This window comes from Ictalurus punctatus, chromosome 1, assembly GCF_001660625.3.
Source record: "Ictalurus punctatus breed USDA103 chromosome 1, Coco_2.0, whole genome shotgun sequence".
Taxonomy (NCBI): Eukaryota; Metazoa; Chordata; class Actinopteri; order Siluriformes; family Ictaluridae; genus Ictalurus; species Ictalurus punctatus.
Window position 1 is genome coordinate 15,955,697 of NC_030416.2, and position 18,458 is coordinate 15,974,154.

The 18,458-nt window shown below is 42.4% G+C and overlaps 1 protein-coding gene across 4 annotated transcripts in view; it reads left to right on the forward strand.

The window, feature by feature from the left end:
- The window catches only part of ldlrad4b (low density lipoprotein receptor class A domain containing 4b), an 83,850-nt gene that overhangs the window by 59,992 nt on the left and 5,400 nt on the right, over positions 1 to 18,458 (forward strand). For 2 of the 4 annotated variants that reach the window (XM_047156322.2, XM_017472587.3), the window contains exons 2-4: positions 3,764 to 3,931; positions 16,625 to 16,779; positions 17,784 to 17,834. In XM_047156322.2, the coding sequence (XP_047012278.1) occupies positions 3,832 to 3,931; positions 16,625 to 16,779; positions 17,784 to 17,834 (306 nt within the window). In that variant the 5' untranslated portion in view covers positions 3,764 to 3,831. The remainder of the gene's footprint in view (positions 1 to 3,763; positions 3,932 to 16,624; positions 16,780 to 17,783; positions 17,835 to 18,458) is intronic. The other 2 variants (XM_017472581.3, XM_017472594.3) reach the window with 1 other exon arrangement.

Sequence of the window (18,458 nt, forward strand, 5' to 3'; positions counted from 1 at the left end):
ATGAGTCAGGTAATGGAGAGTGCTTGAAGTCGGCCCTCTCCCACATTAAACCTGCAGATTATCAGTGTGATGGCCCTGTTCCTGTGCCTCTAAGCCTGCTCCCACAGGCCATCTTATACTAACACCTATAAAAGGTCATTATTCACTATTTATACATAGTTTGCATGTGTACATTTCATTACTTCAGTTTAGCATATTCCTGACACTATTCTCTAGGAAAAGGGTTAGATCACTGGATGTCCCAGGAAACAGAATAGATTCTGAGTTTGCTTGAGACCACAGGAGCTGTATTTCACAAAGGATACTCTCAGTTACACTGGGTACATTCTCTGATTTTTATATATATATATATATATATATATATATATATATATATATATATATATATATATATATATATATATATATATATATATATATATATATAATATGATATTTTCTTCCATGTATTCAGTCTGCTGTTGGACCAACGGTGGGCTCTTATTATTATTATTATTATTATTATTATTATTATTATTATTATTATTAGAATGTACATGTGGACATGGGAAGAGATTTCAGTTCGAGTATACACCCTGTAGAGGTATACAACGAAAATTAAGATCCAGTTACATAAAATTCCTTGTTTTCAAAGGTCCAGATAAGCAACCAACATAACTAAATGGTGACTGCTAAATGTTTAACCATTAATGATTAGTCCATGGTTGTAAACAAGACTACTCAAAGTGGTTATGTTGTGTTTCAATGTGCTTTATGTTATCAGTTTTGACAAGTCCCCTGAACTCTGACCAGATGTTTTGAATTATTGAGAGAATAACCGAATACTTCTCTGTCCATTTGATTTTTAACATTGTGTTTTTGACATCAGTTCACTAAGCAGTCCAGAGAGGGTCAATAAAAGACATCTATAAAAGTCTCCCTTTTCTGACTTAATGTCTCTAGCCCGGTAGCTGGTCTCTGCTCTGATGAGCTGCCTTTAGCTAAATAATTTACATAAATACATGTGATTGGGGGGGCGCATCACCACAGTTGCCTCGCACCCCCAGGGTTGGAGGTTGAATCCCGCCTCCACCCTGTGTGCATGGAGCTTGCACGTTCTCCCCGTGCTTTGAGGGTTTCCCCTGGGTACTCCAGTTTCCTCCCCCAGTCCAAAGACATACGTTGTAGGCTGATTGGCATTTCCAAAAGTGTCAGTAGTGTGTGCATGAGTGTGTGTGCGATTATGCCCTGCAATGAGTTGGCACCCCATCCAGGATGTCCCCCGCCTTGTGCCCAGAGTTGCCTTGGATAGGCTCCAGGCTCCCTGTGACCCTGTGTGCAATAAGCAGTACAGAAGATGGATGGATGGACGTTTGATTGAACAAACCACAACAGAGCCCTTGTTTAGGTTTAGAAAACTAGAGTTGATTAACTACATGCATTTATCGTCTCTGCTGTAGTAATTCATTGTACTCTGTTTAATCTGGTCAAATACTTTTTTCTGGGTCTGGACTGTGGTCTGCCAGTTGATGACCCCTGCTAGGTAGTACGTGGTGTAAATCAGCAACTCGGTGAAAGGTCAGAAATACTCAAAATGATGTGCTTACCTAAGGTGCACTTACTATAAATTGGCTGCTTATTAGCAGAGACACGCTGGGTATTTGTCATCGTGAACCTTTTTTGAACATGGGTTGCATGCAAGGAGGATCAGAGTGCTGTGCAAGACTCAATCTATTCAAATCAGGGTAATTAGCCATAGATAAAACATTACATTTCATCTCAACTTTTGTACCAGGTGCGCTAATATTCATGTCAGCATCTGAAGCAGGGAAATGACTTGCACAATCTTCAGTAGGGAAAAGCCTTGATTTTAGCATCAAGACAGCATAGGAACATTTATTGTCCCAATCTCAGTGACTCCCCATGTTGGACACCAGGTGGCGCTGTGCCTCAAACAACATAAATTGAACAGACGGGCCATTTAGAGGTTACATAATAGGAAGAATAAGAAATCATTCTGGTGCTAAAAATGAAACCTGATCCAAAGTATGATTTACAATCTGCAAATGGTGTCTTGTGTAAATAGAGTAAGGATAAATGATATAAATAAGAACCGATAATGTTGCTTGTTAGTGTCTTACTTTTAAATAACACGTTTTTTTTGTTTGTTTTTTTAAAAACTATTTTAATTTGATCAATTTAATTTGACCAATGCAGAACAGACAGCATGCTATCTAAAGGTTTTGCCTATTTGAATATATTAAAATGCATTGTGGAGGGATTGTGAAAACCAGCCACAACAACATTAACATGCACAGTTTGTCCAACACTAGCTTCCCTTGGGATGTTGCTTCAGACACCCATTCAAACCCTGAGTCATGACCCCTAACTCTCCACCTCCCCCACGTCTGGGGGTGTGTGTGTGTGGGTGGGGGGGGGAGCATGACTTCCAGACAAGACGTCAGACAGATAAATGTCAGCTTGTCTCCCTGTGGGATGAGTGGGTAAAGGGGGAGGTGAAGAGAAGGATCTAATCGTTTAAATTTCATCTTGACATCTGGGATTGGACATTGTAGACAGCTGAAGGGTTACTAACAAGCACATATATATGAATCGAGCACATGCCATTCCTTAACTAGAGTGCCGTAGAGCTAACGTTGTCCTAAAATAATACATTACAGAGGAAGGAATTCTGGGAAAGGGGTATTTATCTCATTCATTCATTTCTTTGTTGCTGTAATTGCTTTGAGTAAGGGAGTAATCAAGACACAACGATGGTGAAAGGTGAATTGTTATTTGTACAAGTCTTAATTTCGATCAAGCAGAATTCTTTTATGCGGTGTATATATTTAATTGTAATTATGGGAATTGAAAAGAAGAAGAAAAAAACCAACAACAAACAATGGTGTGACTTTGAGAGTTTTGTTCGCCCCAGCCGTTTAAACCTGTTATCCACAGGTCACTGCTTGATGTTTTAAACCCAATCTCTAGATCGAAAGTTGTCTGTCTTTTTATTTAAAATAATGAATTTGGTCTAGATTTGACTGCATTACACTGACACGAGCAGGAATCTTCTTGCCGTATAGTGTTTTTAAAGGTTTTTGTGTGATCACTGCTGCAGTTAGAGATGACTGCAGTTAAAGGGCTCAGACAGACAGACAACATGTGTGCTTTGCCCACACTCAGACGTCGGGGTCACGCCAAGGTCACACACCATGTTTCTCCCACAGCCCGCCTTGTTTGGTTGGGTCTGGTGTGAAGTGGAGCTCTAACACAAATAACTCCGTCCTAAAGCGCATGTACAGTGTGTCAAAACAGGAACTCTGGTAATACCAGAACAGCGGTCGTGCCCGCAACCCTAGACCCGTGGGTTGGGTATTAAAAAGAGTGTTAGTTTGACAGTCATTAGTGCGGTTTGAGACGCAGCCCAGTCATCCTGATCAACCACCCATAATATACCCCCTCCCGCACACAATTACCCCCCCCCACCCCCCCCCCCCCCACCCCCCCGAAAGCACACAATACCCCCTCGTGCAGCGGAGTCACCAGGAAGCGGGTGGTTTATCAGGAGGCGGCCGTCCAGCCCTCGGGATTGGAGGGCTGTAGTGTGCGAGACGGTGCAGTGATATGAGTAAGGGCAGGAGAAGGGTTACACACACAGTCTGTCTGCTTCATTCAACACCAACACACCGGCTCTCATTCACCGAGTTCCACAAAACGGAAGTAAGAAAAGCGACAAATTTGTTCAACGTTAATAGAGCACGGGGATTGTTTCCCCCCACAGCGAGTATGTGGTGAAGACGATGCGAGTGGCGCGGAGAGCCGGTGGAAGTTGTCGCTGTGGCGAGCTCCATGCAGAACCAGAGCGGAGCGGCTAGCGGAAGCGGCTACGGCTCCAATGGCGCCTGCGTGTGTAACTGCACCGGAGCCCAAGTTCAGGGAATGGACATATGTGAGTGTAAAACCGCTTCGCTTCCATATTAACATCTCTAACGGCTGGCTTTGAACTTCTCAGTAGAGTTTTTTTTTTTTTTTTTTTTTTTTTTAATGTAAGTGCGCAGTTTAAAGGGAACTTGGCCGTTAAATTTCACCTAACGACACGCTGAAGGGTAGACCATCTAAACCTGTTATTTTAATGCATATCCTGTGTAGTGAACTCGTGGAGGAAGGAGACAGCCAAAAGGGATTGAGTCGCGGTCTGGTGTTTGGACAGTGATTAACGTTTTCGGTGTCTGTCTCCGCCAAGCCACTAACCCATCCTATCTACCTCGAGAGCGGATAACTACTACTAACACTTGGTGCATATGACAGCGTGTTAGTGTAATGTTTTAGCACAGAGTTCGGCGTGTTACTATAATGTTTTAGCATAGTGTTAATGTAATGTTTCAGCACAGGGTTACTGTATTGCTTCAGCACAGAGTTCAGCGTGTTACTGTAATGTTTTAGCATAGTGTTACTGTAATGTTTCAGCACAGGGTTACTGTATTGCTTCAGCACAGAGTTCAGCGTGTTACTGTAATGTTTTAGCACAGAGTTCGGCGTGTTAGTGTAATGATTTAGCACAGTGTTACTGTAATGTTTTAGCACAGCGTTCAGAGTGTTAGTGTAATGTTTTAGCACACCGTCAGTGTAATGTTTTAGCACAGCGTTATTGTAATGTTTTAACACAGATTCGGCGTGTTACTGTAATGTTTTAGCACAGCGTTAGTGTAATGTTTTAGCACAGTGTTACTGTAATGTTTTAGCAGAGCGTTAGTGTAATGTTTTAGCACAGCGTTAGTGTAATGTTTTAGCACAGCGTTAGTGTAATGTTTTAGCACACCGTCAGTGTAATGTTTTAGCACAGCGTTATTGTAATGTTTTAACACAGATTTCGGCGTGTTACTGTAATGTTTTAGCACAGCGTTAGTGTAATGTTTTAGCACAGTGTTACTGTAATGTTTTAGCAGAGCGTTAGTGTAATGTTTTAGCACAGCGTTACTGTAATGTTTTAGCACAGTATTCAGAGTGTTAGTGTAATGTTTCAGCACAGTGTTAGTGTAATGTTTCAGCACAGTGTTAATGTAATGTTTTAGCACAGTGTTACTGTAACGTTTTAGCACAGAGTTTGGCATGTTACTGTAATGTTTTAGCACAGTGTTACTGTAATGTTTTAGCACAGTGTTACTGTAATGTTTCAGCACAGTGTTACTGTAGTGCTTCAGCACAGAGTTCAGAGTGTTACTGTAATGTTTTAGCACAGTGTTACTGTAATGTTTTAGCACAGTGTTACTGTAATGTTTTAGCAGTGTTACTGTAATGTTTTAGCACAGTGTTATTGTAATGTTTTAGCACAGCGTTAGTGTAATGTTTTAGCACAGTGTTACTGTAATGTTTTAGCAGAGCGTTCAGAGTGTTAGTGTAATGTTTTAGCACAGTGTTACTGTAATGTTTCAGCACAGTGTTACTGTAGTGCTTCAGCACAGAGTTCGGCGTGTTACTGTAATGTTTTAGCATAGAGTTCGGTGTGTTAGTGTAATGATTTAGCACAGCGTTAGTGTAATGTTTTAGCACAGTGTTACTGTAATGTTTTAGCACAGCGTTCAGAGTGTTAGTGTAATGTTTTAGCACAATGTTACTGTAATGTTTTAGCACAGTGTTATTGTAATGTTTTAGCACAGCGTTCGTGTAATGTTTTAGCACAGCGTTAGTGTAATGTTTTAGCACAGCGTTAGTGTAATGTTTTAGCACAGCATTCAGAGTGTTAGTGTAATGTTTTAGCACAGCATTCAGAGTGTTACTGTAATGTTTTAGCACAGCGTTCGTGTAATGTTTTAGCACAGCGTTAGTGTAATGTTTTAGCACAGCGTTAGTGTAATGTTTTAGCACAGCATTCAGAGTGTTAGTGTAATGTTTTAGCACAGCATTCAGAGTGTTAGTGTAATGTTTTAGCACAGCATTCAGAGTGTTACTGTAATGTTTTAGCACAGTGTTATTGTAATGTTTTAGCACAGTGTTACTGTAATGTTTTAGCACAGAGTTCAGCATGTTACTGTAATGTTTTAGCACAGAGTTCAGCACTATAGTACATAACCAGAGTCTCAAACACGGAGCAGAGGGAAGTGTAGTATACATAAAGCTCTTAAACATGTTAATAGTTTGTCTTTATTCGAGATTTTCACTCATTACTTTTATTCACTTTAATTAGAGGACTTGTATCACCCTGCAGTTTTCTCTCTCTTGGGTTTAGAGTTGCTTCCTCTGTTCAGCTCCTCTAATAGTTGTCCCCTTTTTTTGGACTTCTCCTTTTTCAAAATATTAATGTTATATTTACCTATCTGCATAGCAGAAAAAGTTTCCAGCATCTCTGTTTCAGCAAACAGCAGCTGTGACAGTAGTGCCGGTTGTCATACAAATCACAGTTCATGTTAATGCACTCCCTCTAGTAAGTTCTCATTTCTATAGTGCCACCTCACACAGGGGCATGTATGGTGGACAATCCATACAATCAAAGTCTTACTATAAATGTTTTTTTTTTTGTTTTTTTTTAAATGCAACAATGAAATGTATACTTGTTGATATGGTGAAGGTTTCTTTGAGGATGACGTTTTAACGGTCATTACGTTTTCCCCCACAGGAAAGTCTTCAGGATAGCAGATGTTTTATAACATTAAAATGTTAAGTATAGGGTGTCCCAAAAGTCTCCATGTATAGGGGACTGTCTTTCCTGCACCACATGGGTTGTGCCTTCATCAGTGGATACTGATGGAAACGAAGTTAAAAGAAAGAAAAGAAAAACAAGTGTGTGCAATATATGTAATACATATACAGTATCTCACAAAAGTGAGTACACCCCACACATTTTTGTAAATATTTGATTATATCTTTACATGTGACAACACTGAAGAAATGACACTTTGCTACAATGTAAAGTAGTGAGTGTACAGCTTGTGTAACAGTGTAAATTTACTGTCCCCTCAAAATAACTCAACACACAGCCATTAATGTCTAAACCGCTGGCAACAAAAGTAAGTACACCCCTAAGTGAAAATGTCCAAATTGGGCACAATTAGCCATTTTCTCTCCCCGGTGTCATGTGACTTGTTAGTGTTACAAGGTCTCAGGTATTAATGGGGAGCAGGTGTGTTAAATTTGTTGTCATCGCTCTCACACTCCCTCATACTGGTCACTGTAAGTTCAACATGGCACCTCATGGCAAAGAACTCTCTGAGGATCTGAAAAAAAGAATCGTTGCTCTACATAAAAATGACCTAGGCTATAAGAAGATTGCCAAGACCCTGACACTGAGCTGCAGCACGGTGGCCAAGACCATACAGCGGTTTAACAGGACAGGTTCCACTCAGAACAGGCCTCGCCATGGTCAACCAAAGAAGTTGAGTGCACGTGCTCAGCGTCATATCCAGAGGTTGTCTTTGGGAAGTATATGATAGATGTATGAGTGCTGCCAGCATTGCTGCAGAGGTTGAAGGGGTGGGGGTCAGACTGTCAGTGCTCAGACCATACGCCGCACACTGCATCAAATTGGTCTGTGTGGCTGTTGTCCCAGAAGGAAGCCTCTTCTAAAGATGATGCACAAGAAAGCCCACAACAATTTGCTGAAGACAAGCAGACTTAGGACATGGATTACTGGAACCATGTCCTGTGGTCTGATGAGACCAAGATACACTTATTTGGTTCTGATGGTGTAAAGTGTGTGTGGCGGCAACCAGGTGAGGAGTACAAAGACAAGTGTGTCTTGCCTACAGTCAAGCATGGTGGTGGGAGTGTCATGGTCTGGGGCTGCATGAGTGCTGCTGGGGAGCTACAGTTCATTGAGGGAACCATGAATGCCAACATGTACTGTAACATACTGAAGCAGAGCATGATCCTCTCCCTTCGGAGACTGGGCCGCAGGGCAGTATTCCAGCATGATAACGACCCCAAACACACCTCCAAGACGACCACTGCCTTGCTAAAGAAGCTGAGGGTGAAGGTGATGGACTGGCCAAGCATGTCTCCAGACCTAAACCCTATTGAACATCTGTGGGGCATCCTCAAACGGAAGGTGGAGGAGCACAAGGTCTCTAACTTCCACCAGCTCTGTGATGTCGTCATGGAGGAGTGGAAGAGGACTCCAGTGACAACCTGTGAAGCTCTGGTGAACTCCATGCCCGAAAGGGTTAAGGCAGTGCTGGAAAATAATAGTGGCTACACAAAATATTGATACTTTGGGCCCAATTTGGACATTTTCACTTAGGGGTGTACTCACTTTTGTTGCCAGTGGTTTAGACATTAATGGCTGTGAGTTATTTTGAGGGGACAGCAAATTTACACTGTTACACAAGCTGTACACTCACTACTTTACATTGTAGCAAAGTGTCATTTCTTCAGTGTTGTCACATGAAAAGATATAATCAAATATTTACAAAAATGTGAGAGGTGTACTCACTTTTGTGAGAGTGTGTGTGTATGTGTGTGTGTGTATATATGTGTATATGTATATATATATATGTATGTGTGTGTGTGTGTGTGTGTGTGTGTGTGTGTGTTATGTGTGTGTGTGTGTGTGTGTATCTGTGGGACATTTCCTCGGTTTAAAAATTTTATGTGTTTTCTATGTTCTATTGTGAATAACATATGGGTTTATGAGATTTGCAAATCATTGCATTCTGTTTTTATTTACATTTTACACAGTGTCCCATCGTGTGTATGTATAAAATCATCATTGGCAAATCTGTGCTATAAGGGATATAAAACACTTCAGGACATTCTGCTAGAACAAAGTGATCCACTATGAGGTGGTATGATGCAACCCAACATGGAGAGATATTTTTTTAATAACAGCATGTCCCGAAGTGTTTTATTCTTTGCTCATTGTATTCCATAATTACTTTCAGGCATTCAGGCGAAGGATGAGGTTCTAAAATTTGGTACATGGATCAGTTCAGTATTGTAAACCAGTTCGATAGTGACACTACCCTGTGTTACACATTTGCACTAATCTGGGAAGGTTTTCTGAGTCACTTTTCAGTGAATCAGTATTTGAGGAGACATTTCCACAGTTTGGCAAGTTCTGCATTGTTATATACTAGATGTATTTAGCCATGCATTGTTGATAAGTGTACATGATGATTAATTGAAAGAACTAACTGTGTAATAGTCACCCGAATAGCGACGTGAGAAATACAGTATTTCATTATCAAGTGTTTCATTTGTCAAGCTTCTGATGAGTAGGTAGGTTTACTTCCACAGTGGTGGCTTGGTTGTGTGCTGCAGTGTGGTGTGCGACTGATGTGTTTGGTGATAACAGCCTGAGGATCCAGTGACTATTATTGACGAGTCAGAGTGCCAGACAATGTGCTCCATCACTAATCTAGCCATTGTAGCTCTGCCGGACGTCTAGAAGCAGAGCATGGATCCCTTTGCTTCTTTTAAATACTATTTTTGATGTATGCAGCGTTAAGGTCCGTTCACACATACAGTGACTCGTAGCGACAAAGTGGCTGGAGACCATTCATTTTCAGTGAGAGCTGGCGACATGAGCAACAGATGTTGCTTCAACTAGATGTTCTATTTCATTATACCTCCATTGGGATTGAAGACAGTAGAGCGCACGTGATGCATGATCCGCCATGCTTCCCGCAAGTCCGAATTGTTTCATGGACCAAGACTGTCCGTCCCTTGCGCTTTCGCCGCAGGTAGATGGCCGCAATGGCAAAGAGCACACGCTGCTTCTCCCTCATCTCATAGGATATGATGCATATATATATATACAAAAACAGGTGAACAAACCTTCTCCCTCCAAAATGTTTCATTTCAGCGCAAGAATACTGGTTTGTTGTCAAAAGTGGAATGCTAGTTGCACCACCCACTGATAAATGTTACCATGGCAACCAGTAGTTGGAACGCCTACTAGCGACTTCATAGTACAGCGCCTGCCGACTCGCAGCACTAAAATCGCTGGTGTGAATGCACGTTTAGTTGATAAAGATTTGACAAGGTATAAGATGTGGTAGACATCAAAGGACAGACAGTAGTTGTTTTTGTTGTTTTTTTTTCCCCTTCTTGTTCATATTACATTTGTCTGGCTCTTCTGTCTTCCATACTTGCTCTTTGAAAATGTAACTGGTGAACTCTCTTCCAACCCTGTTCCAGCATTCTCAAATGGAGGAGTGAGGTTTCCACCCACTGAGGTCATGCATGCAAGTTCAGCTAGCGGTCATGGGCAAATGTTTTAGAGAAGTGCAGAGGTTTCTCTCTCTCTCTCTCTCTCTCTCTCTCTCTCTCTCTCTCTCTCTCTCCTTTCTCCTCCCTCCCCTCTCTTCTCCCGCTCGCTCTATTTAAATAAATCTTATTGACTTTCCTCAATGATGAGCTTGCCCACAGAGAACATTTTGCACTTCCTTACTAAATAGAAGTAACAGAAAAAAGAAAGAGACTATGGCATTTTTTTTCCCTCCTCCTGAAACTTCAGCGCTGATTGTTTAACTCGGCGGACTTGGCAAGCCGACGCAGCAACCTGCAGGTTTGTACAAGTAGCTCCGGCTGCCATGAAAGCACCTTTCAGTTCTGGACAAACACAACATGCCAAGCTGTGTTACCAAGAATGAAAACATTCCCAAAATAGAAGTCGTTCTACACGGATAAGGAGATGTTAAGGAATATAATGATACGATTTATAAAAGATACAAGATAATACCAAATCGAGTCTCATAGCCAGAAAGGGAGCTGCATCACTTTCTCCACCTTCTCCGTTAGGTATATTTTCGAAAACCGTCAGCCGAAACTGTCTCTCCAAACATAGCAGTCTCTGGCTCTCTTCTTCCCCCAGACCTCTGCTGAGTGCAGAGGTGTGAGCTCTTTTCTGGCGCTAACGATTGGTAGAATGTACTGTACATGAAGTCCTGAACTTGGAAACCTGGAGGCAGCTTTACTGATTAGTGGAGTTCATGTTTATTCATGCAACCGACGAAAAGCTGCACGGTCACCCACATGAAGCAGAAGAGCGATGGGGTGGCATGTTGGCACTGGAGCTCAGCGGCAGAATGCTCATTTGAGCCAGCCATCTGATTTGTGTCAGCCACGTGACTAATATGAACAAGAAGGACTATGGCCCCCTCTTACCATCATATGGAAATCACTAGACTAAACAAATGCTCATTTGTTTTTCCGTCTGCCTTGGGGCGGAAACCCGATTTGCTTGGACAAAGGGACAGTGAGCTGGATTAAGAAAGTGTAGGAGTTAAGCATGAGTAAATAGGCAGGCCATGAGGTTTGGTGCTTTAGGGATCTGGAGGGTTTTTAATATTTATTTATTGATTTTATTTATTTTATTTCAAGTGACTTGCAGTGTTGTAATGTGCACTCATATCTGATGGTTGTGAGTCAGTGCTCATGCAAAGAGTATTCAGGGATTCAACACAAGAACACTTTTTCTTTTCTGATGATGAATTTGGTGTTCAGTATTGGAGAAGCACCTATGAGGCTACGCTGGCTGGCTACATGCCCGATAGGTAGGTAGCTAATTTCTTTTCAAAAAGAAAACGGCTAGCTCTGGATCACTCTTCTGGAGCTGTCGCTCTCTTTGGAAGGCCAAGCTAAAATTGATCCTTGTTTCAGATTGATCTCTGGAGCAAATGATAACAAGAAATGGTGCCAAGTCTCCTCTTAGTAATGTCTTTGTCAGAACTGTTTTTGTAGCTGGAGCTTCTTTTCATTTCTAAGGTGGTGACTTGATGTGCAAATGCAAATAACTTGAGCCTCAGCAACTCTGACTTTGGTTTATTTATTTATCTATCTATCTATTTATTTATTTATTTGCCTTACCAGATGACTCACTGCAGCGCAAGGACAGCATGTTTTATGATTTTTCTCTACTGACTTAATAATGGTACTTATTTAACTTGTGACAGATAGACCGATCTATTACTTAGCGATGGCACCCATCTGATATCAAAAGCAATTTCAGTAGAAAATGCTGTTTTGGAGACCAGAGGGGGGGCAAAAAGGGGAAAACAACAACAAAGCAACTAATCAGATTCTGTAATAAACTTGAGCCTGAGATATCACTGAATTGCTTTAAGGACAACATAACAAAAAAGTTAACCTGCTTAGCAATATTATACTGGAATTGCAGTCCTAGGGTTAGGGTTAGTCCTTTTATTTTAAATTGAAGGTTTTATCAATATTAGAAAAGAAGAAATGGTATCATGCCATCTCTTCTCCTGCTAGCTTCAAACGAGGGAACTTGTTTTTGTTTTATTTTGTTTTGCTGTTGTTTTTATTTCTGTACTGCTCTTTGACAGTCTGCTTCTCAATCCCTGTTCAGCAGACTCCTTGCACAGCACCTCTTTGTGTTTTTACTACTTTTAAATATAACCGATTCGACTCGTGAAGTGCTTGTTAATTGTCTTATGGTTGAGTTGAAAGCCGAGAAAAATGCGTAGATGGATGTTGAATGGATATTGAAATGAAGAAACGGTGGGATTGAGCTTGAGAAGACTTCAACGATCTGATGAGATTTGAAAAGTGCAACCGAGAACTATATATGTGCGTTCTTGTGAAAGATCTTTTGTGCTCCGGTTTAATACGGGTGTACAGCAGCCTCTCGGTGAAGAATTCCGACGTACAGCTACTGACACTTCACACGTAAGCACACTGGAGCCGTAAGAAGCCCATTATGGTTCGCTAGTGGCTTTTTTCTCTTGATGGACAGAAACTCAGTTGGGCATCTTTAAGATGATGTCTCTGTTCCTTTCTCAGTGTAATTGATGGCAAGAGCTCCTGTGTGGATTGGAGGCTGCTGCATGGCGTGCTGGGTGGCATGGCCTCTTCCCACTGGCAGTGTTTGTGGCATGGCCGTACCGCAGGGCTGGAATCGGCTGCCCGCCCCTCTGATGCCCAGCGGGATGCCAGTCTGTTAGCGTGTTTTTCTGCATCCCACTATGCCACAGGGCTTTGATTTGTAGCACAAAGACCACCTGTGTGATCCAGCCTTCTAAAACAGTAGACGAGGAGCCTACCTCCCCCAGCCTGCAAAAACAAAAATGCACGTTTATCACTGGATGACAGAATGCCTGTCTCCAATCCGCTCGTATCCACATTCAGAGCCTGTCAAAACACTCTTCTTGTCTTGTCAGAGTGATGTGACATCTATAGATGTCCTGACAAACAAAATAAGCATTTACGTGGCGTGACCTAGCGTCTGCTCCCTGGGTATCATGTATTTCTAAAACGAAATTAAACCGGTTGAAACCAAGGAAACAAGGATTTACTGAGGCTGTGATAAAAGAGGTGCATTTATTTATTATACACAACACTTGTAGGGGGTTGCGTGTGTGTTACTGATGATAATGGACAGTTTATGTGAAGTGCTACTCTTACTAGAATGTGAAATATTAAGACAACGGCCGTGTTTTGTTGTTGTGAGAGTGTCTAGATGAAACCGTGTGTGCCAGAAGGTAATTTTCTCCCTCTTTATCTCTCTCTCTCTCTCTCTCTCTCTCTCTCGTCCTTTCTCTCATACAAATGGCAAAATTAGGGCGTCATTCAAACGCACTACGAAAACATGGTCATGAGAATTCTTCAGCTTTCATTTTCTGGATGGAAGCATTTCAGTTGTCCGAAACATGACGTGACGGTGCTTTTTACAACGATTAAGCCGTACCGAAATGAGCTTCCTTGGACGTATTTAATTGGTCAGGATTCAGGCCTTCTAGATCATTGTGTTGAACTGTTATTGTGATCAATAAAAATGTTAGGTGAAATTTGACATGATGGCCAAGCATATGGTACAGCCTTCCTAAGTTACCCTGCATATGTAAAACAAGTCTCATATTCTCATACACACACGCGCGCACACACACTCACACGGCTCATGTCTGGCACTCCCTCACTGTTAGTGGCTCACTGTCTGGCAGCTCTCAGTCAGCTGCGCTCTGCCTGCTGACCGTAAAAGGGCTGATTGATTTGCTGCACTGAACACTGGCTGCCGCTGGCATCACGGGCTAATGCTTCTCCCAGCACCCACTCTGTCTGACTCTTTATCTCTCCTTGATTTTTTTTTTTTGTAGTCTGCACGTAGTTTTCCCAGTCTGCCCATGTTTCTTTGCTTCATTCTCACTCTGTGTTTTCTGTTTAAATCTGTGTCTGCATCTGCATGAATGTGCGTGTCTGTGTGCCATGTCAGTGTTCAGTGTCTCTGTAGGTACGGATGCTGAGGGCTGTGTCTCCATGGCAATGATGGCAGCTGGATGTGTGTGTGTGCGTGTGTGAGAGAGAGGGAGAGAGGGGATGGCATTGCCCGTGTTATCTAGGGCAGGACAGGAGATCCAGTATCCAGTAGTGCCACTTCACTGAAGATCTTGTTCCTTATTCATTCCGTCTATCTCTAAATGAAAGGCAAGGCTGAAGTGCCAAAACCCATCTTCTTCTCTCTCTCTCTCTCATTCTCTCTCTCTCATTCTCTCTCTCTCTCTCTCTCTCTCTCTCTCTCTCTCTCTCTCTCCGGGTTGCTCCAGAGCAGCCGGGCTTTGTTCATTTAACCAGACCCTTTCAAGCCATTTTGTAAACCGCTCACATGTAAATTCACTGTTTGACCAAGGACAAATGGATTAAGATGAACCTGACAAGAAAGCTCCTGCTTGTGCATGTAATGAATCATATTCATCTCTAGGTTGATTGCAAGTTTAGTTTAGATTGTAGAGTGCAATTGGGCTAAGAGCTGCAGGTCCAGTGTGAAATCAGCCTGTGCAGGAATAAGAGGATTTCGCAGTCTGAGCTGGGAATATACACATCGTGCCCAGTCTGATCACTGATGCTCCCTCTCACCCAAACTTCCCTATTTAGATCCGGCGTATGATGAATAATTCTAACTGCTGGTAGCGTTATGCGTTGATATGTCGGGAGCGATCTGTAATGACTCGAATGGAGTAATTATAGAAATGTAGTGCAGTCGAAGTGTTCTCTAGCATGCATGTGTACTGTTTTTTTGACCCCTGAGTCATAGCATAAAACACACTAGGATCAACTAGTTGTTTACTACAGAGTTGTATTTATATTTTAATGCGCATGAGTCATTTTACATGCATGATGATTAGATTCTTAAGAAACCCCTTGTTTACTACACACCGTAAAGCTTGCATTTTTTGCCTGCCATAGTGTTTAAATGTTGGAGATATTAACACATGCTCTCGGGGTGAAATCTTTGAGATTTGCTGGACAATTCCCGAGCAGGAACGATGCTGTATTACCCCAAAAAGATTCATTAAAGAGCAGCTCACCCATATAACATTGGTAGTTTCAATAGCGTTACGTGTGTATTATTAGTTGCATTAGGTTTGTTGGACAATTCTTTTATTTTTACAAACAGATAATGGGACATATATCGGTTCGGAAACAAATGTGCAGTAGCTCCACTTAAAGTTCTGCTTAAAAAAATGTTGAAACCTCTGACCGCTAGCAGTAAAGGCTGAGCTATTGTCCATTTCACCGCCCCTGTGTAACCAGTCTTTTTGCATTTTCCCCTCACTGGCCTAGCATATTCACCACTCCTTCAGTAGCTTTAAATCAATTTGTATAAGTGTCTGTACATGCCTTACACCCAGTAGAGGATTTTCATATTGTCTAGTTCACCTTTTGCTAGTCAGAATACTGATAATTCTAGTGTGCAAAACAGCTCGAATGACTCTCTCTCTCTCTCTCTCTCTCTCTCTCTCTCTCTCTCTGTCCTGCTTCTGTCTTGTTTTCGTAATCATTTCCTTTCTCTCTAATCTCTGCTCTCCCCTTCCTCGCATCCGCTCTCATGGCCTAAATTTGGAGAAAAGCTGTGTTTGTCTGCTCAGATGCTGTACTGCAGGCAATTTTGTGGCACGTGTTCCAGCCGGGCTGTTCAGACAGTACACTCAGTCTGCTCTAGAAGATAATGCATCTCTGTTTGACACTTTAAAACATGCCCTCTGCAGACCCAACAGTTCCAAAATGGTCCGTGTCTCGCCGAGCCGGAGGCCTGCATCAGCCTCAGCGTCTAGCCTAATCAGATTGGGCTTGCATTCGGGGGCATGCTGGGATATCGCAGCACCCGCTCTAAAGCCATGAGCTGTCTGGCTGCCACAGATAGGCCGCCATTGTCTTGCTTTTCCAGACGTGCTGCTTGTCTGTCTGGGTAATGCCAGGGTCTGTATATATAAGAAGGTTGTTTTTTTGCATATTGCAGACCTGTTGTCCATGTGGTTGGCTGGCGTGTGTGTGTGTGTGTGTGTGTGTGTGTGTGTGTGTGTGTGTGTGTGTGTGTGTGTGTGTGTGTGTATGCGCCTTTTGAGTAAGGGAGAGGTGAACAGTGTTGCCATATCACATTCTATTCATTTTGAACCACTTGAGCCTTCTTCAACAGCTGAACATCATACAAGTCTCTGACTGTCTATGTCTGAGACCTTCTGTACAACAGAACAGTAATTGTTCCTGACGTGCGTTTCGCACCCAATCGGCCTTGCCAGGCTTCTGCTGTTCTGTGCTTCCATCCTGTGGTCAGAACAAGAATCGCATTTTCCCCGCAGTCCTTTTCTAATAGAAATGATGATCAAACCTGATTTGTTGCTGCGTGTGCGTCTGTAACCTTATAATTAAAAATGTTCCCCTTTCTCTCTCTCTCTCTCTCTCTTCCCTCCAGCTGAATTGGAGTTTGTGCAGATAATAATCATAATCGTGGTGATGATGGTGATGGTGGTGGTGATTATCTGTCTTCTGAACCACTATAAACTCTCGACGTGGTCCTTGATGAGCAGGCTGGGCCAGGCCAGGAGGCAGGAGCACCCACTGCAGCCGGTAAGACATGACAGCGCTCCATCCCTCACTTCCAGTCGAAGTATGCATATTAGCGGATTACTGCCAGCCATAAACATGACTCGGCCTTGTTTAATCAATATAGTGTGCATATATCTCTGGACAGTGTCTGGAAAATTTAGATTTGCTTTCTAAATCATTGTAGAAGACCATCATTAAACACAAGACCTGCACAAGTATTCGCCTACTTATCAGAACCTGGAGGCAGTATTGGGTTAGAAGTATTGGCAAAGTAAACTCAAAACCTGACAAGCTAGCCTGACAAATACGTTGCCTCCAGCTGTGAGATTTGATTAAGGCGTACCGTTCTGTTTCGACAGAGCCCGAATGTGACTTTAAGCACTATATGTTAGCCAAAGATCCCATTTGGCGTGTTTCTGATAAATATCCTCACTACTCTTGCTCCCAGACATGCCTTAATGATTAAATTTGGCCCAGCTCTGTCTAGACGCTAGCGAAGAGCCAGACATACACGCTGGCTGCTGCAGCGTGCGGGAGAGGCAGATAAACGTCTGAGTCGCTTTCATTTTTATTCATGAGGGGAGGGGGTGGACTGAGGGGGAGAGCGAGTGCAGAGACACTGTCTGGAGGGAGAACACAGTCTGGTGCACTCTGCTGCTTTGATTTACCACACACATGTTAATGCTGAGCATTACTATTAGGGCATAAACAAGCAGTTTGGGGTTTTATTTTAATGAGTATTTTGAGCTTTGTCTGGATTCAGAGGAGATTGTTCTTTGTTTCTACCACAAGGCATCCGCTAACAGTGACACTGCAATAAATACATTTCACTCCATGACTTTGAGTATTTAACTTGTTTCCTGATGATAATGTGACACTTTGCTTTGCTTTTCATGTTTGATAAATGGATCCATTTTGTGTTAAAAATGGCATTAAATGTGTTAATTCTGTAGTATTTGTTATATTGCGATCTATCTTGTTTAAAACTGAATTTTCCTCTATTAACCTTCTGTCTCTGCTGATAGGAGGGATGTTTTTGGCCATCAGATAGTGGATCCAGACAAGGAGCTTCAGAGGTGAGACCATTAACTCTGTGTGTGGGTGTGCGTGTCTGTGTGGGTGCTTAGGAGTGGGGGGTGCCGCTTGGAGTCCTTATTTGGTGAGGTCAGGGGGAGGAGAGGGTCAGTGTCTGATGCAGGGCCTCTCTGTTAATCATTGCACATGTGTTGTGTCCCTCTGGGGGTGTGCAGCACATTTCCCCAAGTGTACGTGGCTTTGAGAGTCTCTGTCTGGATGCCTGCGTCTCTCACTGCGTCATTAATCACTGGCTTTCTCCTCTGGCAGCGTCTAGACAGCTGTCTGAGAGACGAGACACTTTGCCTCTCGCTCCAAATTGCCCCTCATTAGCCACCCTGGCTCGAACTGAAATGCAGCCCCATAAAACAAAGCTGTCTGTCTTATAGGCTGGCCAACATGGAGATTTCCCACAAATTGAATAATTTGATTGTGCATAAATGCAGGCCTTCTTTCTCTAGATGAAGCTCTGTTATTTAGTAGCGTAGGAAATGTCTTCTTATGTAAACCTTGTGCTTAAGTTTCTCAAATTGGATATGTAGGCTTCATATGATGGCAGTCCCATCAATTAATCGATCGCAGCCCAGTGCGTAAATGGTGTTAATCAGATGTAAAACTTCTTCCCT